Source organism: Podarcis cretensis (genome assembly GCF_951804945.1).
Source record: "Podarcis cretensis genome assembly, chromosome: 1".
NCBI classification, from domain to species: domain Eukaryota; kingdom Metazoa; phylum Chordata; class Lepidosauria; order Squamata; family Lacertidae; genus Podarcis; species Podarcis cretensis.
This window is the reverse complement of record NC_137170.1, coordinates 62,840,424-62,862,737: the sequence shown is the minus strand read 5'-3', so window position 1 is coordinate 62,862,737 and position 22,314 is coordinate 62,840,424. Positions and strand designations below refer to the sequence as shown.

The following is a 22,314-nucleotide window of genomic DNA, read 5'->3' as shown; positions in this document are numbered from 1 at the left end:
AGGGAAGGTTTAAACTTCTCTGCTCTCTCTCTTTACATGCCTGGTCCATGATGGAACCCCTCAGCACCACCACATAGGATTGGAATATTAAAACCTCATGGCAGAGCTGTAAGCCGCACAATTAATTTTCATGCATATGGGGTTGGCTCATGAGTGACTTTTCATGAAATGGGTTGCAATCCAGTGGAGACTTCCCCTGGATGAAGGGAGGGAGGCAACTTTTGTATATTCCCCTTGGAGTTCCCTGTTCCCATGGGTGGGGGCAGGAGGGGCAAACTCTTACACACACACACACACACACGGAGCTTGCCCCCTCCATTGCTGGACTCCTTGTCAATAATATATAGGGCTATTTTTCTTTCAGAGATCTGAGCATGTGGAACACAACAAAGCCACCTAGAAATATACTTTGCCTCTACTGTGCCCACCCCCATTTTCCCCCAGTGTCACCACTGACTGTTCCCATTCTGTCTTAGAAGGTCTTGAACAGTCCCCATTCCTGCAGAGCAGATTTTCAGAGGCACAGTCTAGTATAAGCAGGTTCTTACTAGACTTATCTATGGGTGACCTACACTCAAACCTTGTGTCAGAACATAGCCATGAGTTTCATTCTTGCAGGCAAAGAGAATTATGGGCAGGGAAAGCATCATTATTACAGTTCTGTAAAGATGAGTATGCCTGACAACATCTCTTTTTAATGAGGTGTTAATTTCACAATGAGTACATGAAATCACAGGATCTTATGGGACGTCTCTAATGCTTGCATTGCTGAAAGTGTGTGGTGGAACTAATTAGAATGCCATTATTTTTCTAGGTTAATATCTAACAGTGGACAATTAATTCACAAAACTCTAGCTTTCGTTCTCATTCTCCTAGCACACAGACATGTGCGTAGCAATTCATGTCTCCTTCGCCCATTTAAAAAGAAAAACCTTCCTGCATTTCACATTCTATCAAAACACATCAAAACATGTTCATATACCCAGTCAGCTGCAAAAGGGATCCATTACTTTATCATAAGAAAGGTGTGAAGTAGAAGAAATCCCCTCAGGGCAAAATCATTATAGATACCATCGTATTGCTAGGGGAAAGGCTTCCCCATTAAACAGACTAAGGCTGATGCACAGCAAACAAACTGTTGCAGTTTGTAGAGACAGATAGGAGGCAGGAGGTGGGGGAGGAGTTTCAGAAACAACAGTGATGCTCTTGTCAGTGCCAGTGTTATTTTGCCACTGCTGCTTAAAAACAACAACCCAAGATGGGTCCAAGGGAGCCAGTGGAAAGCAAGGAAGAACCAGGCTTCAAGCACAGATTCCAAACAACAGAGAAAGAAGCTGAAGTCAGTTTAGTGGACTTCACTATAAAAGAATCTGTTAACTACTACACTAGAATTACAAAAGCAAGCTGCACCTAGTATGTGGACTAGTTTAAAACACAATGAGATATTACAGAAATTGTTTGGTTAACAACAAGTATATGTTGTATTATTATAGACGCTGATATTTTAATAATCTGGCTCTTTGTATTTAAACTTTATCCCACCTTTTTTCAAAGGAGCGAAGGTGGCATAGCATTGCTCCTCAACGCATGTTATTCTCACAACCATTATATAAAGGAAGTTTATGGTGGTATCGATAGTGATTGGCCAGCGTCACTCAGTGATTTTCATGACAGCAAAGACTAATATGGACCTGATTCTCCTCAGTTCTAGTCTACCATTTTAACTACCATACCAGTATGTTTGCTGATATTTCTATGTTTTTCAATTTGAATGTAATGCATTTTTAATTTGTGTGTGTGTGTGTATGCAACCTCTGTGCCACTCTCATGCTGCCTGAGGTTCCCAAAGCAGATTTCCAGAAGCACAGTGGGAGGGGGCACAGAAAAAAAGGTAATCCATCTGCTTTCAGCCAATAGGAGAATCCCCTGAGTAGCATTCCACTCGGAATGTACAGCACAGTTTGAATATACATGGTCCTTTTTGTGTATCTTGGAATACAACAAATCTGCACTGTAAGAATCAAAAGAACGACGCTCAAGATAGTAACAGCAGAAGCATAGTAGTAACAGTCCAACGACCCATACTTTTAATTGTTCCATGGTGGTGAAGCATTCTTGTCTTCCAATTACACACATGTGACTATTCTATTTTAACTGGGAGTCAAGTTTTAATTGGACTCATTATCACCTGCTAGACTGGAAAAATAAATTAAATTCTCTTGAATTCTGCTGTCACAAATCTAAGCTCAAGGAGAATAGCTCAAGGGCACTTGTTTACTGTGTGACCATGATCACTCTGAATTACAGAATCTCACTTCCCATAGAGAATCTGGTTAATCTGTTTGTGTTTTATCTCCAGACAACCACTTTGTTTAATGCAGTTGCTTTGTCAGACACCTTGCAGTAAATAATCCAGCAGAACTAGATAGCATGAAGATTTATGGCCCACTACAATCTGTGCAATCAAACAAGAGGGTCCTGTGAATAATGCTACCTGAGCCTCAAGTCTGAACATCTAAGACACACTAATACATATGATCAACATTTATGGAACTTTATTTTCCTGGAGATTAACCAGAGAACTATTCTTCTGGACACATTTCAGAACCAGTGCAAGCTCTTCCTGTTTGAGATTAAGTGGGTGTAGGGATACTTAAATGTGTGTTATTTTTCTTTTGGCTGTTTCAATAAATAGAGTACACAGTTTCAAGTTACCACATCTAGAAAAAGCAGTGATCTATCTTGAAGACTTTTATGGCAGTCCGGTGTGTGTCATGGACAGAGATTTATTTATTTATTTTTGTCAATTTACTTGTGTTTCCCCAGTGAGAGAAAAAGAGGCAGAATACGTATTATGTTTTCCAAGAAGATGTGGGACCACATCCATCCAGTGCTACACCAGCTGCACTGGCTCCCAGTGGAGTACAGGTCAAGTTTCAGGTGCTGGTTCTAACCTTTAAAGCCCTCTACGACCTGGGACCCTTGTACTTACTGGACAGCCTCTCCTGGCATACCCCAAGTCTGGTGGAACGCTCTCCCACAAGAGACCAGGGCCCTGTGGGACTTGACATCTTTCCGCAGGGCCTGCAAGACGGAGCCTTTGGTTGGGGCCCAGTCTGACCCCCCTCCTCTTACAAGACCCTGCATATAAGTGGCCTCTCTAACTCTTCTCACTGGCTCATACAAATAGCTGAGCTTGGTGAGTACTTAAGGTATATAGTTATAATTTGTGGGTAGCCATCTGATCTTATTTTGATTTTAATCCAATTTTAAGCTGTATTTCAGTCGATTGCTGAACTTTATGTTTTAATGTATTATATATTTTGATGTTAGCCACCCTGAGCCCGGCTCTGGCTGGGGAGGGCGGGATATAAATAAAATTGTTGTTGTTGTGGTTGTGGTTGTTGTGGTTGTTGTTGTTGTTGCTTCATCATGGTGAATGGTTGCCTTTTGCTGCCATTTACCATGATGAACTGGGGCCATCACATTGTGTGTTCTGGTATTCTCCACCATGACCACTGGGAACATAGAGAAGAAGCTGGAGAGTCCCAGTATGATGGCTCCAATTCACTTGATGAACAGTACACCCAACTATTATTGTATGAATGGCATCAGTCTCCATGAAAAGGTGGTTATTTTTAGCAGCAAATGGTCTGGTCTGCTTCTTCTTATGTGTACATCACCCAGTTGATTCAACGTGCCCTTCCTTTATGTGCACATCTAAATCCTCATGTGCACATTTTCCAGTTGCATCACTGCTTTTATACCTTAAAATGTCAAGTTATGGCTATCAGAGTCAAAGACAATAATAGACCCAGAATAAGGCGAAGTTCCTATTACAATAACTATGGAGTTTCTGTGGGCTAAAATCAGCATGAGAAATGAATTTGGCTTTCCTGAGCCTTATATGATGAACTTACATATTTTTCAATACATCTGTCCCACCGCCAGCTAATTATTTCCTCTGTGAGTACACTGATGATGTTGATATAAATCTAAAGTTACTAGGACCAAACACCAGCTATAATAGCAAGAACATACGAACAGTCTCAGCAAGACTGAAAAAGAATTTTGGATAAGAAATATGAAGACACAACTGTTCTGTTCCTGTCTGGTACAATGGCTGTGTGGGACAACTCATGCAATCAGAATTAATTCTTACAAGCAGTGAATGATTGATTTCTTTTTTAAAAAAATACTACAAGCACCCCATTGTTTAAATAATTCATACATTTAGCAAAAAAAAAAAAAAAAAAAACCCTAACAAACCAATATGCCGATTTGAAATATCGCATCATCAAACAAGCCCATTACAATTATATTTCTCAGATAAATTATTAACTCTGTGATGATGTGAAATGACACCTTTTGGGCTTTCAAAGGAAAGTAAGTTAGCTCAATTAAGACTCCAAAATGAAGATCAAATGGAGTGCTGGAACTGTACTATAGAGGGTCACCTGCTCTCACAGGAGATCATGCTAATGCACAGCCTCCTTAGACACTGGCCACTTTAAGAGGAGCAACTATAATAGTGACATTCAAGACTGCTCCTTAAAAGCAAATGAGATGCTTCAATTGCTATTAGCTGCCTTTAAAGAAAATGTATAATTTGACTGAGTAATTGCAGATATGTGATACTAATGAACCTACATGTGAATGTTCCTATCAGTTATTTGTGGTAATCTGATGAAGATGGTCTGAATAAAACTCAGACCTAAGATGGTAGATTCACTTTGGTCCTTCAGAAATAATGGATGCTATCTGTGGTTGGCAGGGGGCGGGGGGGGGGGTGATATCATTCCAGAAAACCCAAGTAATCTTGTTTGTTTGTTTGTTTGTTTGTTTGTTTGTTTGTTTGTTTGTTGGAAGTAAATCTCAGAAATGAATATATGGATAGCAATTGTTCTGAAGGGTCAAAAGCATATTTTTGTTTTTAGATTATTCATAATGTACATGTCACTCTACAGGTACCATTTAAATTAGGCATCTCCTCTGATATGAGAAGGGATGCCTCTCTTAAACTGGTACCTGCTGGGCTCCTCTCCCCCCTTTTGCATATTTGTATTTTTAAAATCATTCTTTTTTTATATAAAAAAACCTCCTGTCTAATTCAGAGCATGCTGTTAATAGATCAAAATGTTTTGATTAGTCATTCTGATGATCTACTTAGTTACCATACCAATATTTTTATTATAAAATACTGGTCCCTATCCAAAGAAATTCAAGGGTGGCAGAAGACTACAAGATCACTGGTCTGCTCAAGCTCATTATATACGGTACTAGGTGTAGCGGGTAGAACATCATGTCTCTAGAGTCTAAAGAAGGGGCAGACTAGTCTAATGCACAGATGAAGTGCTGAATTTAGATTTGGACTGTCAAAATCGGTTCAAATGCCCCAAACTCTCTGGATGGGCTCTTTGATAAATCACTGCCTCAGCATCATGGTGTTGTGGGGAAAGGGTGAGATTCAAGTGTAGTGAAAGAAGGAAAAGTTGGTCTTGGTATGTTGCCTTTTTCTGAGCTAGATCAGTTAATGGTCCTGAACTCAGGTTCATATGAGTTATGCTGGCAAATCTGTTACAGTAGCGAATAATTGCCCATAAAAGCTATAGAAAAGCCCTATGCAATGGATTTCTTAATATTTAATCAATGGAAAGTTGATCCCAGGCTTCTAATTTTTCATTGAGAATTTCCCTGAAAGGAAAGGAGTGACTGTGCTAAATTAAACCCTCAGGACTCCACAGCAAACACCTTTTTGTTCCTATTCTCTGCCCTTAGAGCATTCATGGTGATGTCATAATTATGTTCCTCCAATGGCAGATCTCTATGCACCTCATGAGAGAAGAGATGCCTCTGGAATGAATAGACTAATGAAACCCTCTTCCATTTTTAGATGCTACACAGGGAGATGTTGTTTTGTTCAAGCCGAGTGCTGTGCAAAAGTCTTATCTTCCACACCCGATCATCTATTTTTTGGGTTTAGGGAATTTACTGAACTGTCTTGTGGTCAAAAGAAGGAATAAAAATTTTAAGATATGTAAATACATTTAGTACCAGTCAGCACTATGCAGATTTTTTTTATTTCCAAGGAATAAGATACATTGGCTTTAACAGCCGATGCTTCCAGAGTATTTAGGATGACAATGTGACATCTTTAATATTGTACTTGGAAATATACTATATAAAAACCAATGGGTCTTATTTCCATTAAAAGTGTTTAAGGTTGGGAATCACTGGGTGTAAGATAAAGTACTGTATGAAAGTTGAATTCCATTTGCACTGGAAGTATTAGGGACATTTTGTGTCTTCAGCAACTCAAGCATTCTACAATCTCATACTCTAGTCTGGAACACATATAGTTAGAAGTAGTGGAACAGAATAGTAATATAGTGGAACAGAAACTTACTTGAAAGTTAAAGAACTTATTCCCAGGTAAAATGTTTGATTCATTACAGAATTACAAGTGCATTGTAACTAATCCAGAATTCTAACCAGATTTGGAAATTCTGCCAATTAATAACCTGCTATGGATTTTCATTGTTTATTTCATATTCATATTCTGTTCATATTATGTTGTGGGTTCTATCAGAAATTTCTCCAAAGGCTTCAATATATACATCATGGCAGCACGATTGCTCATAGCAAAAAAAACTGGAAAGAATTTGATAATCTACAACAGGCATAGGCAAACTTCGGCCCTCCAGATGTTTGGGACTACAATTCCTATCATCCCTGACCACTGGTCCTGTTAGTTTGTGATGATGGGAATTGTAGTCCCAAATATCTGGAGGGCCAGAGTTTTCCTATGCCTGATCTACATATCACACAATGGAAACAGGAAGAATGGACAATCGCTTTATCTGAGAAACTAAGAGAGTGTGTGCCCTGAATGATGCAACTGATACAGACAATTTTACTGAAATACGACATCCCTTTATAAAGTATTCACATGAACACTCTGATGACTGGCACCCGCCAGCTGCACATACAGATCTATGGGAAATTTTTAATGTATTAGTCTTCTGATCTGGGGGAGGGGGGAAACCAATTGTTTTGATAATGATATGCCCATACTTATGTCCTGTTTCATGAAAATTTTAAAAAATTAAAATATGGAATGGCAGTGACAAATATGCCCTGGGGGAGGGGCATTCCTGAGACAGAGTGCTATGACAAAAACAAAAGCATGTACACCATGGATTAGCAGCTCCCTGCACTGGAGCACATTTTTTGTATACCTGGCATATCAAGGTACAGATGAGGAGTTCCCTGTCTGAAACCCTGGAGAGCCACCACTGCTCAAGTTACATGGGCCAGTGGTCTGAATCATTCTAAGGCAACATCCTATGCTTCTATGGTAGAGTCATCTGAAGGAGTAGGGTGAAGTTCCAACCATAAACTTTAGGCCAAAGCCTAAATAATGTCTCTGAATAGTCTTGTGCATTTTCTGTGCAATTAGAATTATCCTAGGGATGGGAACCACTGTTCTAGTGCAGTTGCAGCCAACGGAAACTTGGAAGCTATGATGTGGAGCCTAGAAACTAACTCCGGAAGGCCCACCACTGGGGAAACCTTTCAGAAGCCAGTTAGCTCTTCCACAACCTGCTCAACAGATAATCTAGCTGAGACTGGACAGAAAATCTACTGAAATGTGTGCCCTGAATTTGGTTAGACAAACTGTTTCCATAGAACTTCCATAGTCCATTCTCCCATCCAAGTTAAGACATCCAAAACTTATGACACCATTGTTCTCAAAAGTCACCTGCAAATTTTTAGCCACCCACAATATTTCTACAATTTCATAATTATAGAAATAATAATTACTGTTATAATTCACTGTTGGAGGCAATATGCTTTTGGAAACCAGTTGCTGGGAACTGAAGGAGGGAAGCACACTGTTGCACTCAGGTGCTACTTGTGGGCTTCCCATAGGCATCTGGGTGGCCACTATAAGAACAGGATGGTGGACTAGATGGGCCCAGGGGTGTCTTACCCATAGAGGCTAGTGGCGTGGGGCACCAGGGCGCCACGTTCTGGAGGGCGCCAGGGAAAAGGCAGAGGCTGGACGTGGCACCTCCCAGCATCAGCTCGCTGCCCTTGCCCGCCTCCGCCATGCTGTGCCGAAGCAGCCAGCTGAGCCTCTACCTCTTCCCCACCAGAGGAGCCGCCCTCCAGCCACTGCCCACCTCCTCCAGCCCCGCTGGCAGCACCATCCTTCCTAAAAAATTCTGGGAAACTGGGGGGGTTGCTGGAGAGAGTTTTGCACCACACACTGGATATGCTTAAGACGGCCCTGATGGGCCTTGGCCTGATCCAGCAGGGGTCTTCTTATACTCTGATGTTTTTGCATGCCAATCTTCTCTCTCTCTCTTTTCAGTCAAATAGGTGCATGCACGTGAAAATGGAGTCTGCTGATGCATGACATTTATATAAAAATAAAGGTCATTGTCATCAATCTGGACAGCTCTGAGCAATTTTTTAAAAATTAAAACACCACTATGTTATCAACATTTGAAAGGATGAAGTGTATTTATTAAAGTATGTATTATTATTATTATCTTTAGTCATTTTAGTTCAGTCATGATAAAAAAGATCTGCTGCACAAGACACATCCATGTATTGAGTATTATTTAATTTTCCTTGCTAGAGCTGATTCGTAAGAGTACTTTTAGTACTGTGCAGTGCGCATGACAACAGCTTGTTAATGGTGTTGTTGATTTAAATCGGTGTAATTGATTTTATTAATTAATCTCATATTAATGTTTGAGTTTTTAATCAGGTTTTAATTAGAGCTGTCCCTCGCAATAAAGTGTTCATCCTTTGCAATGGGAGGGCGGGGGGCAATTTATTTGTATTTCTAGCTTTTTTATTTATAGAGTTTTTCAGTTTTGATCATGGATTTCAGATCGTTTGTTTTCAGGGGTTTTTTTCCCTTCAAACTGACCCTGTTAGAGTCTTCTGAAACCCTGAAAGCATCACCTGTATTCTATACCTACCCTTTTAATCAGTTCATTTATTGATTACACTGTTAAAAAAACACACCAAGAAAGTTAATCACCTTAGAAATCCCTGAATGACGAATTGACTGTTTGACGGTTCTGCTGATGTGAGTTAACTGGATCTGAGAAAACACTGGATTAAAATATTGCACTCTTTAGAAACGTTCCCCGTGTAGTATAACTTGTGAAGGGATCGCGCCCTGCTCCTAATTAACAGCACGACACCATTCATTCACTCTCCGTTCATTGCGCGTCTTGAAACTGGGCATAAGGGGTGAAGCGGGGTGCACGCAACTGTGATGGATTTGACTGGACAGAAAATACAAAGTCAATGGTGGGGGGGGAGGACGGCACCAGGGAAGACTGGCGACGTCGTCGGCTCCTTTAAAGGCTCGGCTAATAAGATAAAAGCGCAATCGTTATTTCTTCTTTAACTCGAGACTAAATGGACTTGGTAAGAAGAGCTCTCTGATGGGCACCTGAATGTGTGTTAACTGGGGCTTTCATTCCCCCTTTGTATTGGGGAAATGCATGGCATTATACGAAAATGGCTACAATTACGGTTTAGTAAATAATCGTCGATTGCTGATGAGGAGACCAGCGAGCCTGGCGCTTCCTGGCCAGAAGCAAATAGCCACATATCCTCCGCAGTCTGAAATCATGCTGCCCTCTCCCTGTCTCCCCAAAGAGACCGCCTGCCTGCCTCGCTCCTCTCGCCCATCGGAAACCCCTTGTAACGTGATGGAGCCATTCTGCAGTATTGCACCGTGGAGCGCGCAGACCAGTTTGGAAAGCGCTGCCCTTGCTCCTCATTCTTCCAAGTTTCCAGATTTACCCATAATCATGAGCGTAGCCGGGGGGGGGAGGCAGGGGGCAACTGCCCCCTAGGTCAAGTAAAACAATAGAAATACCTAACTAACTGACCAATCAATGCCGTTCTGTCCCCCCCCCCTAACCAAAGTCCTGCTCCTCCTAGCAAAAATCCTGGCTATGCCCATGCCCATAATGCTCACCATAAAAAACAACTCAGTGCCATTTTCTGCCGCAAAGGTAGCTAACGCGATGCCCTCCCCTGCAGCTCTCTCATCCCTGAACATTGAGCGGCGCTGATAAATGGTTGTAGGTCAAAGATTCACAACCGCACCATATTGACTGCCTTTGCAATATTGCTGGCTTTGGACAGATACCCCGAGATAACATAGGTTATCAAATATATTATTGTGGGTGTCGAAGCACCCACAGAACCCTGGAGATGGCTCCAGTGCGAGATGACACTTATTCCAGTAATGTGGAGCACATTCGCCCCAGTCCTTTTTCCCAGCTCCATCCAAGTGAATGGAGAAGGAATCCTCCTATGGAGGAGATAACCATTCACTCCTATGGAAGAAATGGCCATGCACTGGTATGGGGGAACTATCCGTTTATTCACATGGAGGAACCATCCATTCATTCGTATGGATGAAATGTCCACTCACTCGTATTGTCTCAACTGTGGATTGTGTTTGGTGGTGGAACACGCAATGACTTCCCCAATATGGGCGGAGCCTGGCTGGCAGGTCTGGATGGAGACACTAGCCCAGCTGCTCCAAAGCAGGATGTCTCAGTCGCCTCGCTACCCATATTTGCCTATAGAACAAAAATTCATTGTTGTAAAGCCAAATCCAGGCCTATGAACAGAACTTAATATGAGCCACCTAAGGAAACCTCGGGCCCTTCGCCCAGAAGAGAGTACTGTAAATAAAAACTCCCAGCTTTCGTATGTATGTATGTATTACAAGGCTCCCCTCCGCCCCGAAATACAACTGGACTTTTTATCCAAAATGGTGGATAGAATGCCTATTGCATTGATTTAGAACCTAGCAGGTGATCTGATTTCAATGCGCCTTTTAAGCATTCAGGTTTGATTTATAATATCGGCCACGATCGGTTCTATGGAGAATTGCCCTTGTTTTGGCATCTAAACCTACAGTACACGTTCACAGATTGACTGTCATGAGTCGCCATTTCCTCGGTTTCCATCTTGTCGCTGTCTTCCTTTAACGCATTCCGAATTAGTTACGTGCCATTCCTCTCCCTCCACATCTTACCAGTTCGCACAACTATAATCGCAAAACTATAAATTCGGAGAGATTTAGGGCTAAAGAAGACGACCCCCACCCCCGCACACGCACGACTTTGGGGAGACTGAACCAGGAGCTGGTTCGGGGGGGAAGTGGATTAGGTCCTACTTCTGCCTTTCCAAACCTGTATACAGTGGTACCTCTGGTTACGTACTTAATTCGTTCCGGAGGTCCGTTCTTAACCTGAAACTGTTCTTAGCCTGAAGCACCACTTTAGCTAATGGGGCCTCCTGCTGCCGCTGCGCCGCCAGAGCACCATTTCTGTTCTCATCCTGAAGCAAAGTTCTTAACCCGAGGTAATATTTCTGGGTTAGCGGAGTCTGTAACCTGAAGCGTATGTAACCCGAGGTACCACTGTATTCCGGTTAATCTGAATTGGGAGTCCTATGCAGGTCTACTCAGAAGAAAGGTCCACCGAGTACAACGGGGCTTACTCCCAGGTAAGTAGGTATAGGAGTCCAGCCTTAAATCAGCGCAAATTCTAGATCAGGTGGTGCTCTCCCATCCGAAGTAAAATTCAGCTTAATAGAGTCGCATTGAGATGTTCAGGGAAAGCAAGCTTTCCTGCAGGACTTTTCCCTGCGTCCGATTCCACCCGCACCCGCTTTCCCTTTGGAAATTCAATCTACAGCTAGGTTACCCCGTTTCCCATTTGTGCAGATAAAGACCCGGAGTAGTTTGAAGCGCTCCGATGGGGGTTGGTAGCGGTGGCGATTAAATCCCTGATTCCTTTTTTACTCAAGCCAAACAACTGGTGGAAATCTTGCCCAGGGCAAGAAATGACGATCGGGTTGACATCCGCCTCCCACACCAGAGAGAGATAGGCAAGTGAGATGCGCGCGCGTGTGTGAACACAGTTACTTTGATTCATGACTGCGGACTAGGAGAGGGAGGGGTTTTGTAATAGCACAAACATTCCCCATTCAGAGCTGCAAGCGCAGGATCGGAGAAGGCGGCGTGGGTGGAAAGGCGATCGATTCGGGGAGCGATCAGCACGTCTGCATGGGCTGATGGATTGGTCTAAAGGGCCTCTACGCGCGGAGACTTTGCTCTTCGGAACATCCAGTCCCTGCCCGGGGCCGCCTGCTTCCGGGTTGGAGAGTGCGCGGCGCTAGGACCCCCCTTGCTCCTCCCAGAGAGGATGGCTCTGAATGCCTCCTGCGCCCGGGAATCCTCCGAGGATCTAATTAACAGGTAGAATCGCCCCCCGGGTGCCTGAAACCTCCTTGGCAGGCGCCATAGAAACGGAGCCTTAAGACCCCGCGCCATCTGCACTTCCCTTTCATTGCGCAAAGCTCTCTTGGAAAGCACCTTCCTCTCCTGCTTCGTGCAGCGGGCGCCTCATTCAGTTCCCCTTCGGCTGCCCATTAATAAGGACCCCCACCTTTCATCTGAGAGATACGCCGAGTCTTTTTGTTTAAATAAATAAATAAAAAGGGGGGATAATTAATAATAACGCACTCGACTCCCCATCGACAGCTTCCCAAAAAGCTCTGCGGGTTATATATAACCTGAGCGAAACAAATGGACTTGTCTCTACTTGAAGCAGACGTTATAACCGAGAGCCCAGCCAGACCGCATGAAATAGTTCCGAACCGTCGAGCAAGCGAGCGAACGAGTATACTGCGTTTCAGTGATGTGCAAAAAACAACAACAAAAAACAACAACAGGGCTTTCATATATGAATAATATCTTAATGCCTGAATAATAATATCTGGAAACAACGCCAGGAACAATACATATCATAAAGTGTAACATTAAAACCAATAATAACAATGTAAAAACAGGAGATTGGTGTTTTGCTAACACGAACCCGTGGGTTTCGGTCCGACGAAAATGTGTACAATTGTTAATCTGCTAACTGAATATGTACTACTAGTAGAGTATGATTATTATAATCAATAATCAATTTAGTTAAGCTGAAGCATTTAACTGAAAGTCAATGTTGTGTTTTTTATTACTTCAGCTATCAAAATACTTCGTTTCAACTGGGCTTGGAAGGGAGCATGGACTCTCCGCCCCCTTTTTTGGTTGTCATTGTTATGAGCAGCCTTGGGCGCTGTATGTTGAAACTGAAAGACGCGACATGAACCGAAATGATCGATAATAAACGATGACCGTTTAAAGAATAATCTCAGATTTCGGGTTAAAATGGCAGTGATTTCAGCTAGAACTGAGTCACACACCCAGCAAAACTGTGTTTAGGCTGCAATCCCATAGCCAGGCATGGCCAAACTTGGCCCTCCAGATGTTTTGGGACTACAATTCCCACCATCCCTGACCACTGGTCCTGTTAGCTAGGGATGATGGGAGTTGTAGTCCCAAAACACCTGGAGGGTCAAGTTTAGCCATGCCTGCCATAGACGCTTCTTTGGGAGCAAGTCTCATGGGGATTTAGTTGCACAGAACCGGTGGTGGGTTTTATTCCGGACTGAACTGAAATGTATTCATTTGGAAATTTGCGGCAAAAGACCAGAAATCCTTGGTAGGGAGAGAGAGAGACTCTGCCAGGGATGGTGTGTCCAGTAGTGCCCTCAAAGCAGGACTTTGGAGCAGAAATGCCAGAAGCTAAACAGAATCCCATCTAAAGATGGGCTGGAGGAGAGGCGTAAAAGCAGAGTCCTGGCTGTATGTACCACTGGAGGTGCCCTGCCTTGTCTCCTAAGCGTGAGAGAATTCCCCTTCTGTTCAGTTCGTCTAACACAAAAACAGTCTGTCGCTCCACCAACAAAGATTGGCTGCAAAGCCAAACTATTCTGGCCTCTGAGTCTGCGCCCACGTACTGGCGGATGGGGAGCACCACTCCGCACTGCGCTGATACGCTTTGCACCATAGCGGGGTGGGGGTTGAGCTCCGCAGTGTGGCTCATCGAGGTTTCCCCAAGACAGGAGGCTGTTTCTTTTCAACAGTCCATGCAGAAAAGAAGCAGCCCTGAGCCAACAACAGGTCCCCGCGGCTCTTTGCCTCTTCCCTTGTCAGCAGAAACACCAACCATAGAATAACCCAACACCATGCGGAGCAGACATCTCGCTCTTTGTTTACTTACTTCGCACGTGGAGGAGGGGAGAGATCGGGTTGCCATTACCTGTTAGCTGCCAGCCTGGATGAAATATATCCCCCGGGGATCTGCGTGATTATATAGCCCCAGAAAAAAGAACCATGGATCATGCCAACCGTCTCCGGATCCCAGTTAAACTTCGCTTTCTTCCGAAGGCGACCAAGCCAAGGAAAGGAAAGGAAAGACAGAGGGAAGAAAAAGAAGATGCGTTGTAAGCAGTCATTTAGAAAGGACAGGTCGGTGCTAAGCCAAGGTCCACGGAGGGTACCTGCAGCTGTCAACCACAGAATATGAATGTGGTTTCCCTTGACGCTGCTAAATTCAACAATTATCCCAAACAAACACATTGGGGTTTTTAAGGATGGGGATTGCTAACGTCTCTGTAACCTATATATTCTTAATTCCTGTTCATTATTAATTATTAGTAGTATTTATATTATTGTACTAGGAGGATACTGTACTCTGGGACTTTATGATTCCAGGTTAGCATATTGGGGAGTAGAGGGGGTCGACTATATTTGAAAAGGGTCACAAGTGGATCCTGGGCGATCGCCAGGTTCAAATCAAACATAATGTTCAAAAGCTTCTGAACACAACAGTGTTTGAAACGGATCCGTCCAGCAATTTATTTCATTGTATAAATAAGATACCTTTGCCACTTTGTGTTAGTCTGGTTTTTTCCTTGGGAGAAATGGTTGGGGACGGGGGTGGTGCGTTATTTTGTGAGCCATTTCACGTTCTCGATTACTATGTGGTGATTTGTTTGTTTTTCCATTGGACACAAACACCTTGCTATTCTTCTCACCAAAGAAAACGATTATAAAGGGGAAAAACTTGTTGAAGCGACGTGCATTTATCCGCCTATAAGCTAAGCTTCACCTTCCCTCCGAGTTTAGGGGTTTGATATAGATTTGCTTCGCTTTCCTCATATTCTTAATAAAGATTCCTTCCCTCGCTTTTAAAAAACCAAGACGGACCTGATTTGACAATCGCGATGTAAAAAACAACTGATGGACCCTCATCTCCTTAATTCCGAAGTTTCCAGAGAGCTAGGGGAAAAACAAACGTCTTTCGTCGTTTTTGGCCGCTTGGTGTAATCATTATTATTTATTAGGCATATAAGTATGTTTAAGGGTCTAAAATAGCAGTTGTCCAGAGGGACCATCTCTGCCCTATTCCCTATCGATTTTGGCAAGTGCGGAGCGCAGACGCTGCCATGTCACGGCTGAAGTCTGAGCTTGGGACCAGCTCTGGGTTTGAACTGAAGAGGCGAAAGCAGGAAGCGGAGCCTCATGATCCGACTCAGGGTGGGGTGCGGGCTCCTGGACTCCTTTCACCCCCATTCACAGCTGAATAATTTAGGATTTTCAATCGATTGCGGTTGCGGTCCTCCTGGCCACACCTAATTGGAAGTAAGTTCAATTGAACTCAATGGGACCTGCTTCCAGGTGTGCCTTGGGCTACGAGTTCCTTGCAGCTGGTCGTCGTCTAAAATACAATTGTGTGTAAGAAAGTGGGGGAGCTACATTTTTTAATTTATGGGTGGGGTACCCTAGGTTCAAAGCCCCACTCAGCCAGGAAGCTCATGGGATGATCTCGGGCCAGCTACGTTCTTTCTCGACCTCACAGGGCTGTGAATATAAAATGCTTGGGGAGCGAACCATGTAAGCCCGTTCCGAGCTCCATGGAAAGAAAGCAGTAGGAAAAGCCAACAGGTGCACCAAATTCTCATACCAACGACAGCAAAACTGAGTCTGGTTTTAAACGGGGGAAGAAAAAAGAAACAGAAAATGAGGCGGGTGAATAAGGCGGGTGAATGAATTGGAACGAGAGAAAGAGGAGGAAAAAATGGATCAAAACCAAATGAATGGATTCATCTCTCTTTGCAATGGTTTTTTCAGTTCTGCTTAAAGAACCTTTCCCTAAACACTGAAGTCAAACGACGACATACAGGCCACCTCTCTTAGAGTCTAGCCTATGTTGTTAAAATGGACGCCAGAAGGGCGTTTGGGAGTCATGATGGTGCAGGTGGAAGAGGAGAACTGTCTCAACGTCTCTCTCTCTCTCTCACCTCTTTGATGACTTTCCCTCCTCGGTGTATAGTGCTGTTATTGACCATGTCCACGATGGCTACTCCCAGGTTACAGCGGATCCCAAAAGAGATGCAGAAGCCCAGTCCGCTCATGATGGCGATGATGTATCTCCGCGGGAGCCCGAAGCAGGTGCAGTCGCACAGGGGCGCCTTCTTCTCGGGCTGCTCCAAGGGTTTCCCATCTTCCGTCAGCTCGATGGTGTCGCCGGTCTTCTGCTTCTTCTCGAGGACTCTGCCCAAACCAAAGATGACACGATCTCAGTCAAGGGACTCCAATCCCCTGGCCTCATTTATCTTCAGGATTTTATTTTTGCCCGGAGTGGGTGGCAGAGGTGAAAGCAAGGTTAAAGATTCAGGGCTTAATCTGAACCAGGAGTGTGCCTTAAAAATCAATTTAGCGAGTGCTAAACCTCGCTGGGGATATGTAGCAACATAGTGTACTGCTTTCCACTTAGCCAGATCCTTGGTCCGCCTAGTTCAGGAAGTACTGTCTGCCCTGACCTTCCAGCGTTTCAGGCCCAAGAATGAACCCGGGGCCCTTCTGTTGCGGATGAGATCTGCCCAACATTAAAGTTTGGAAAGGGAAAGGGGGCTTCGGCACACGTTTATTTCCCTCACCACTGACAAATATCCCGCCACAACACCCGAGAAGTTGGCAGGCGTGATTTAGGAAACGTTTCCATCTCCTGCGTGGGTTTCACAAAGCAATTCAATGAGGCGCCCCTGCCAGGCTTCTTGATTCCTTCCCCCTCCCTTCCATTCCTTATGTGCCTCCTCATGTATGGGAGGCGTTCGACTGCGGAGACGCCATGTTGGGCTACTTTGCAATCAGAAACATATCCTGGAAAAAGGGGCCGAAACCCACGTCTGCTTGCCTTTTAGAGAGAGGGCTTGAACTCTCTTATAAAGCAGGGGTTGGGGGTTGGAGTGTGCAGGCCCGGTGAGGCCTACTGAGAAGGGAAAGGGCGTCTTTTTTTTTCTTTCAAAGGCGACGGCCAGTTGTCTGGTTTTTCTGCCAGCACTCAAAATGGCCGCCTGGCGCTTTTTCAGTCAGCCGGGCCTGCACTCCAGCTACATCCCAAGGCGGCCGCGAATGAAGGCCTTCCTTGTCGGGAAGCCTGCGCTTGGAGGTTTAAAAGACACCGACGAACGTGTAATGGGCGCACGGCTCCCTCGGTGTGGAAAACTCAGCGCTCCCAAGCAAGGCTTCCCTCCTTTCGAGGACCTCGGTGGGTGGGAATAAGCAGCCAGTGCATAGGCGAGCCGAGCGCCCTTTCTCTCACTGCTGTTATGGCAAATGGGGAGGGATCTGAATGGCCACCCCAACGTTCCTTAGCAATATTGAATTCCCATTGATTCCAGGCACGCTGCCGTTTCTCGCCCTTCGAGTTGCGCGCCTGCCTTAATTTCCCTTAGTTTTTCCATCGGAGGAAAAACGTTTTCCTTTCACAAAAGGAAGGCTTGGAAATGGGATCGAAATATTATTCCGTTTGTCTTTCGGTTTGCAAATCCGATCTTCCATTGCAGGGATTTCCACCCCACCCCCCACCCCCGGTACTAATTTTAGAAATTTCGGACAGGAGTGCAGCAGTGACCTTCACTCCTTCGAGATCTAGGTCAGTAAAGACAGATTGGTTAAGATCTAGGAACAGGACCGGCTGATTTTAGGATCAAAAGTGTTTTTCTCTTCATCACGGGGATCCGTACTGGATCCTATGCCAGTTGAGCGAATTAACATAGCAGTCCTATACATGCCTACCCAGAAGTAAATCTGTTTGAGTAATGGGGATTACTCAGAAGTACGTGGGTAAGGGGGTTTAATTTTATTCACATATTCCTTTACTGGCTAGTTTGGGGAGAGGGATGCAAGTTGTTTTTCCCGTTAGAATCAACGATTGTGTATTATGTATTATTTTGCCTGGATGAGGGGGGATTGGGATTGGGTTTTGGATGGTATGATATGGTGTATTTTACTATGTTCTGTGTGTGTGTGTGTGTGTGTGTGTGTGTGTGTGTACACATACTATGCATATATCGAGTTTCAAGGAATTCTGTCCTTGACCTTAATTGCATAACACAATATAACATAACACAGCATAACATCAAATAACCGATCCTAATCTCATCCAGGCAATATCAGAAATAACACATAATAGCTGATGTTTACATTGCCTCCTCACACAATCATACAAATATTCCTTCCCAACACTTATTATTGTATGCCTAGAAAAGAAAGAAAAAGAAAAAAAGACTTGTAGAAACAGAACGGTAAAGAGGCAATTCTAAGATCAAGAGCAGAAAACTAGATCCTGCTTTTCCCGCGAAGCCTAATGCGAAATTAAGCATTCCTAGAGTTAATTCGACATTTTAATACAATATTTGTTTTTAAAAACCATGAAAAAATGCACAGTTTGTATATCTCTTTATTCTCGAAGACAGCTTTGTAAAATTATTTAAGACTATAGCGGGAGTATTAGATTGTCATACAAATCAGCATTTTGCCTTTATTATATTTCGTTGCTGTCCTCTTCCTCTCTAGTAAAAATAAGGCGATATTTACGTGGCTGGGCATGACAGCAAATACATGGGATGGTGGGTGGGTGTGTTTGGGGTTGTACGGCCAGCTCTTACAATAAAATTACTGCATACCTTTTGGCTTATAAATTAGTACAGCCCTCTTTTTCTAGATGTTGCCCTAAAGTAGCCTAATATTCTCCAATAAAACAACGCTTCGATTGCCGCAATGGTGGCTTTGCTCAACCAAAGGTGACCTTCCTATTCGAGTATTAACCTGCCACTCTGAATGTGCATAAGGGGAAATAGTAATTATTATTTTTTAAGATTAATAAATTAATCAATTTGGCATTATCTTTTCATTCTCAAATGCTATTATTTTAACTACCAATTAGTTTCGTTTTGGTTTTGGTTTAATTAAGGGGGAGGCTGCAATATTTTGACGAACCATTGATATCGAATTCAGATGTATTTTTGTAACTAAGGTTTGCTGCGGTACTTTTTCAAGCAGTTTCTTTTGTAGTACATTTCTGTGTAAGGATAAAGGGGTGGTTCAGTAGGAGGACACCCGTTTCCCTCAGTGTCTCTTTCCTATGGTCTACCTTTTATGTGTGTTCCAGAAAGAAGACATTAGATTATCAATTATTTATGCATCTCCATGTTTTTCTTCGTCTGAAGGGCGAATACACTGGGGAATGGGGAATCCAAATCGAAAACCGTGCTAATTCTTCCTTGGGGGGGGGAGGGGAAAAAACTTTCTTTTAAATAAATTGTAAACCAAAACTCAAATACAGTGCAAAGGGTTCCCTCCCATAAAAGAAAGCATTTTCTACATTGCTCATTGTGAGGTCCTAAATACACAGAACAAAATGAATAAATTACCCAACACTGGTATGATTTTTCTGACTGTGTTTCTAAGATAATGTCTGGAAACAAATATATTGAAACCACTGGTGCCTGAGGGTGTTAAATGCTTAAATATCAAAACCATTTGGATACTATTTTGTTGAAGTTAAAGCCCGAGCTAGCAAAACCCAAAGAGCACAAATAATACCCACGTTTGGCCAGAGCTGTATGTGAAATTATCCTCGTATCAGAAGTGAAGTCAGGAGCCACAGTTTAAGAAGCTCTACAATGGTAAATATGCTTACCCACCAAAGACAATCCCATCCCTTACCTGTAGAGTTGACCCAGCGATTTCCCAGCTAAATTTTTCAGCCCCTCCTTGCCAGGGGTCAGGATCCTTTGTTTTACGGACTCCATTCCTGCAAAGGTTTTAACTGGCGTTCACTTGGTTGGCTAGGGCACCCTTATAAACAGTGATGATGGCTCATATTGCTTCCATGTCTAACTTTTCTCCATAAAATGGCTATTGGTGTGCATCCAGATAAAGAGGTGTGTGTGTGTGTGTGTGTGAGAGAGAGAGAGAGAGAGAGAGAGAGAGAGAGAGAGAGAAAGAGAGAGAGAGAGAGAGAGAGAGAGAGAGAGATTCTCTGTATGCGTGTATGTGTGTAACTGTGGGTGCCGAGGAAAGGAGGAGAGCCAGCGCCAGAAAGAGGAGACGATTGAGTGTCTACATACAGCCCACGGATTTCTGAATAGAACAGAAGTTGTGAGACACAACTAGAAGGTCTTCCTGGAGGTGAAGGATCCACTAGCAAAAGGTGCAGGAGGAGCCATGGCGAGTTTGAAAAAAGAGAACCGCCTGGATTCAAAGTCCAATTTGTAAGTAAAATCCTGGATTGGTGCTGATTAGTTTACTGCATTTGGGATAGGTAGAGGTAGTGAGTCGTCAGACGATGTAGACTTCAAAAGAGGATGAATACAAACCTTCCCAGTGCCTACTTCATGCCAATTTGGGTGAATCCCTGATGATTGTGTTACAAACTCTGGCACTGGTGTGCAACACATCAACCAGTTGCTCCAGTGCTGGAAAGAGTGGTCTAAAGCAGAGTTGCAGGGGTCACACCTTCAGACGTAGTTGGCAATTCTTCGCCACCTTCTTTCACTGCCGCGCCTCCCAGAGAGATTTCAGCACCATGGATAGCGCACTAGGAACAGAGCGTGCTCAGAAATGTTTTCAGCACCACGGAGAGAGCAATCGGAAGCTTTCCTCCACCATCAATGTTCCAGGGGAATTGGGCGGGCTCATTACAATGAAGTCAATGAAGAGCGGATGCCATGGAAACCAAAGAGGAGCCGAGTCAAGATCTCTCCGTCTCCAGGTTTTCCAGAGAGCAGTGTACTTCTCAAAGAAAACGGGGGTTTACGAGACGCTGACAATTAACTTTCGGATTCCCATGTTTGACTCCCTTTCCTGAAGCATTGACTGACCCAGTTGCGCAGTACAAGCACTAGAGCACATTTCAGCAGCTTTTGCTGCAGTATAGCAAAATAAACTGAACACTTCCTCCCTAAAAAGACACCATTTTAAGCAGTGATCTGCAAACAAAGCAGCAAATCTTCTGAGATTTAGTAAAAAGCTATAATAAATAGATGAGTAAGGCCACCTCTCAGATTGTATAATTAGGAAAGCGTTGAATCTTTATTTTATGGGCATAATATTTTATGACATTTCTTTACTCTGGACTGGTTGTCCATAGTATCTATCTTTGATTTGTGTGTGTGTTTCCTTAATATGTATAGATAGTTCATTTTAATATTTTATATATTCTTCCTAAACAATAGGCCCAAACTGCCATGCTCAGATTTGGCTTCTCCTGATCAAAATATAGTCCAATAATTTATATTATGGTAGAAATCTCTTATCCTGGTGAGATGTCAGGAATGTGAAAGGGACAGAATATCTGACTATGCAGGGGCTTCTCATACTCCAGTAGTGACTCCGACAAGTTTCATATTATTGAAAAGCACTATTCAGTTCTTATTTATTTTGATGGCAATAGTATAGTTTTATGAAAGGCAAAACATCTACCTATAAATGTGCACATTTTGAATTTGGACCTTGATCACTTGATTCATAAAAAATATATGGTACCAACACACTTAATTACTTGATAAAAATGTGCCCCTGTTGCTGTGCTCTAAATACACTGATGTTGCTGTGATTAAAATGTTTTTACTAAGGATGCCCTCTGGTGGAAGGACAATGGTGTTCGACAAGACTTCCATTAATTACTCCTGTGGTGTTCAGTTTCACTGGCCATTCATAATCAGTTCCTCCTGCTTTGTAAAATGCTGCATTAATATGTGAGCAGAAAATATGTCTAATAAAATTATGATATTTTACATATTACCATTTCTAAGTAAAAGGTTTTGTTTGTCTTAATTTTTTTCCAGACTTGTGTATGTTACCTTGATTCATGTCACTTCAGAGTTTATTTTAGGAAAATAAATTTCTCGGTGCTGAAAGGGAAAGTGCACAATTTTGTAGCTTTTATCTAAATTCTAATGCTATCACCAGATTAAATAAATCTGTATTTTTAATTGGATGATTATTACTTTTTCTAATCTGCATGCATGTGTGCATTAATAGAACAACTGTTCTAAATAAAAATACATGAACACATC

General features: G+C 43.1%; 1 protein-coding gene across 1 annotated transcript in view; it reads right to left on the bottom strand.

The window, feature by feature from the left end:
• The window catches only part of SLC17A6 (solute carrier family 17 member 6), a 47,163-nt gene extending 26,089 nt beyond the window's left edge, over window positions 1-21,074 (bottom strand). The window contains exons 1-3 of the mRNA XM_079967590.1: window positions 19,961-21,074; window positions 16,249-16,501; window positions 14,205-14,323 (exon numbers count right to left, since the gene is read on the bottom strand). Of these exons, the coding sequence (XP_079823716.1) occupies window positions 14,205-14,323; window positions 16,249-16,501; window positions 19,961-20,046 (458 nt within the window). The 5' untranslated portion in view covers window positions 20,047-21,074. The remainder of the gene's footprint in view (window positions 1-14,204; window positions 14,324-16,248; window positions 16,502-19,960) is intronic.
• Window positions 21,075-22,314: the final 1,240 nt, after the last annotated feature.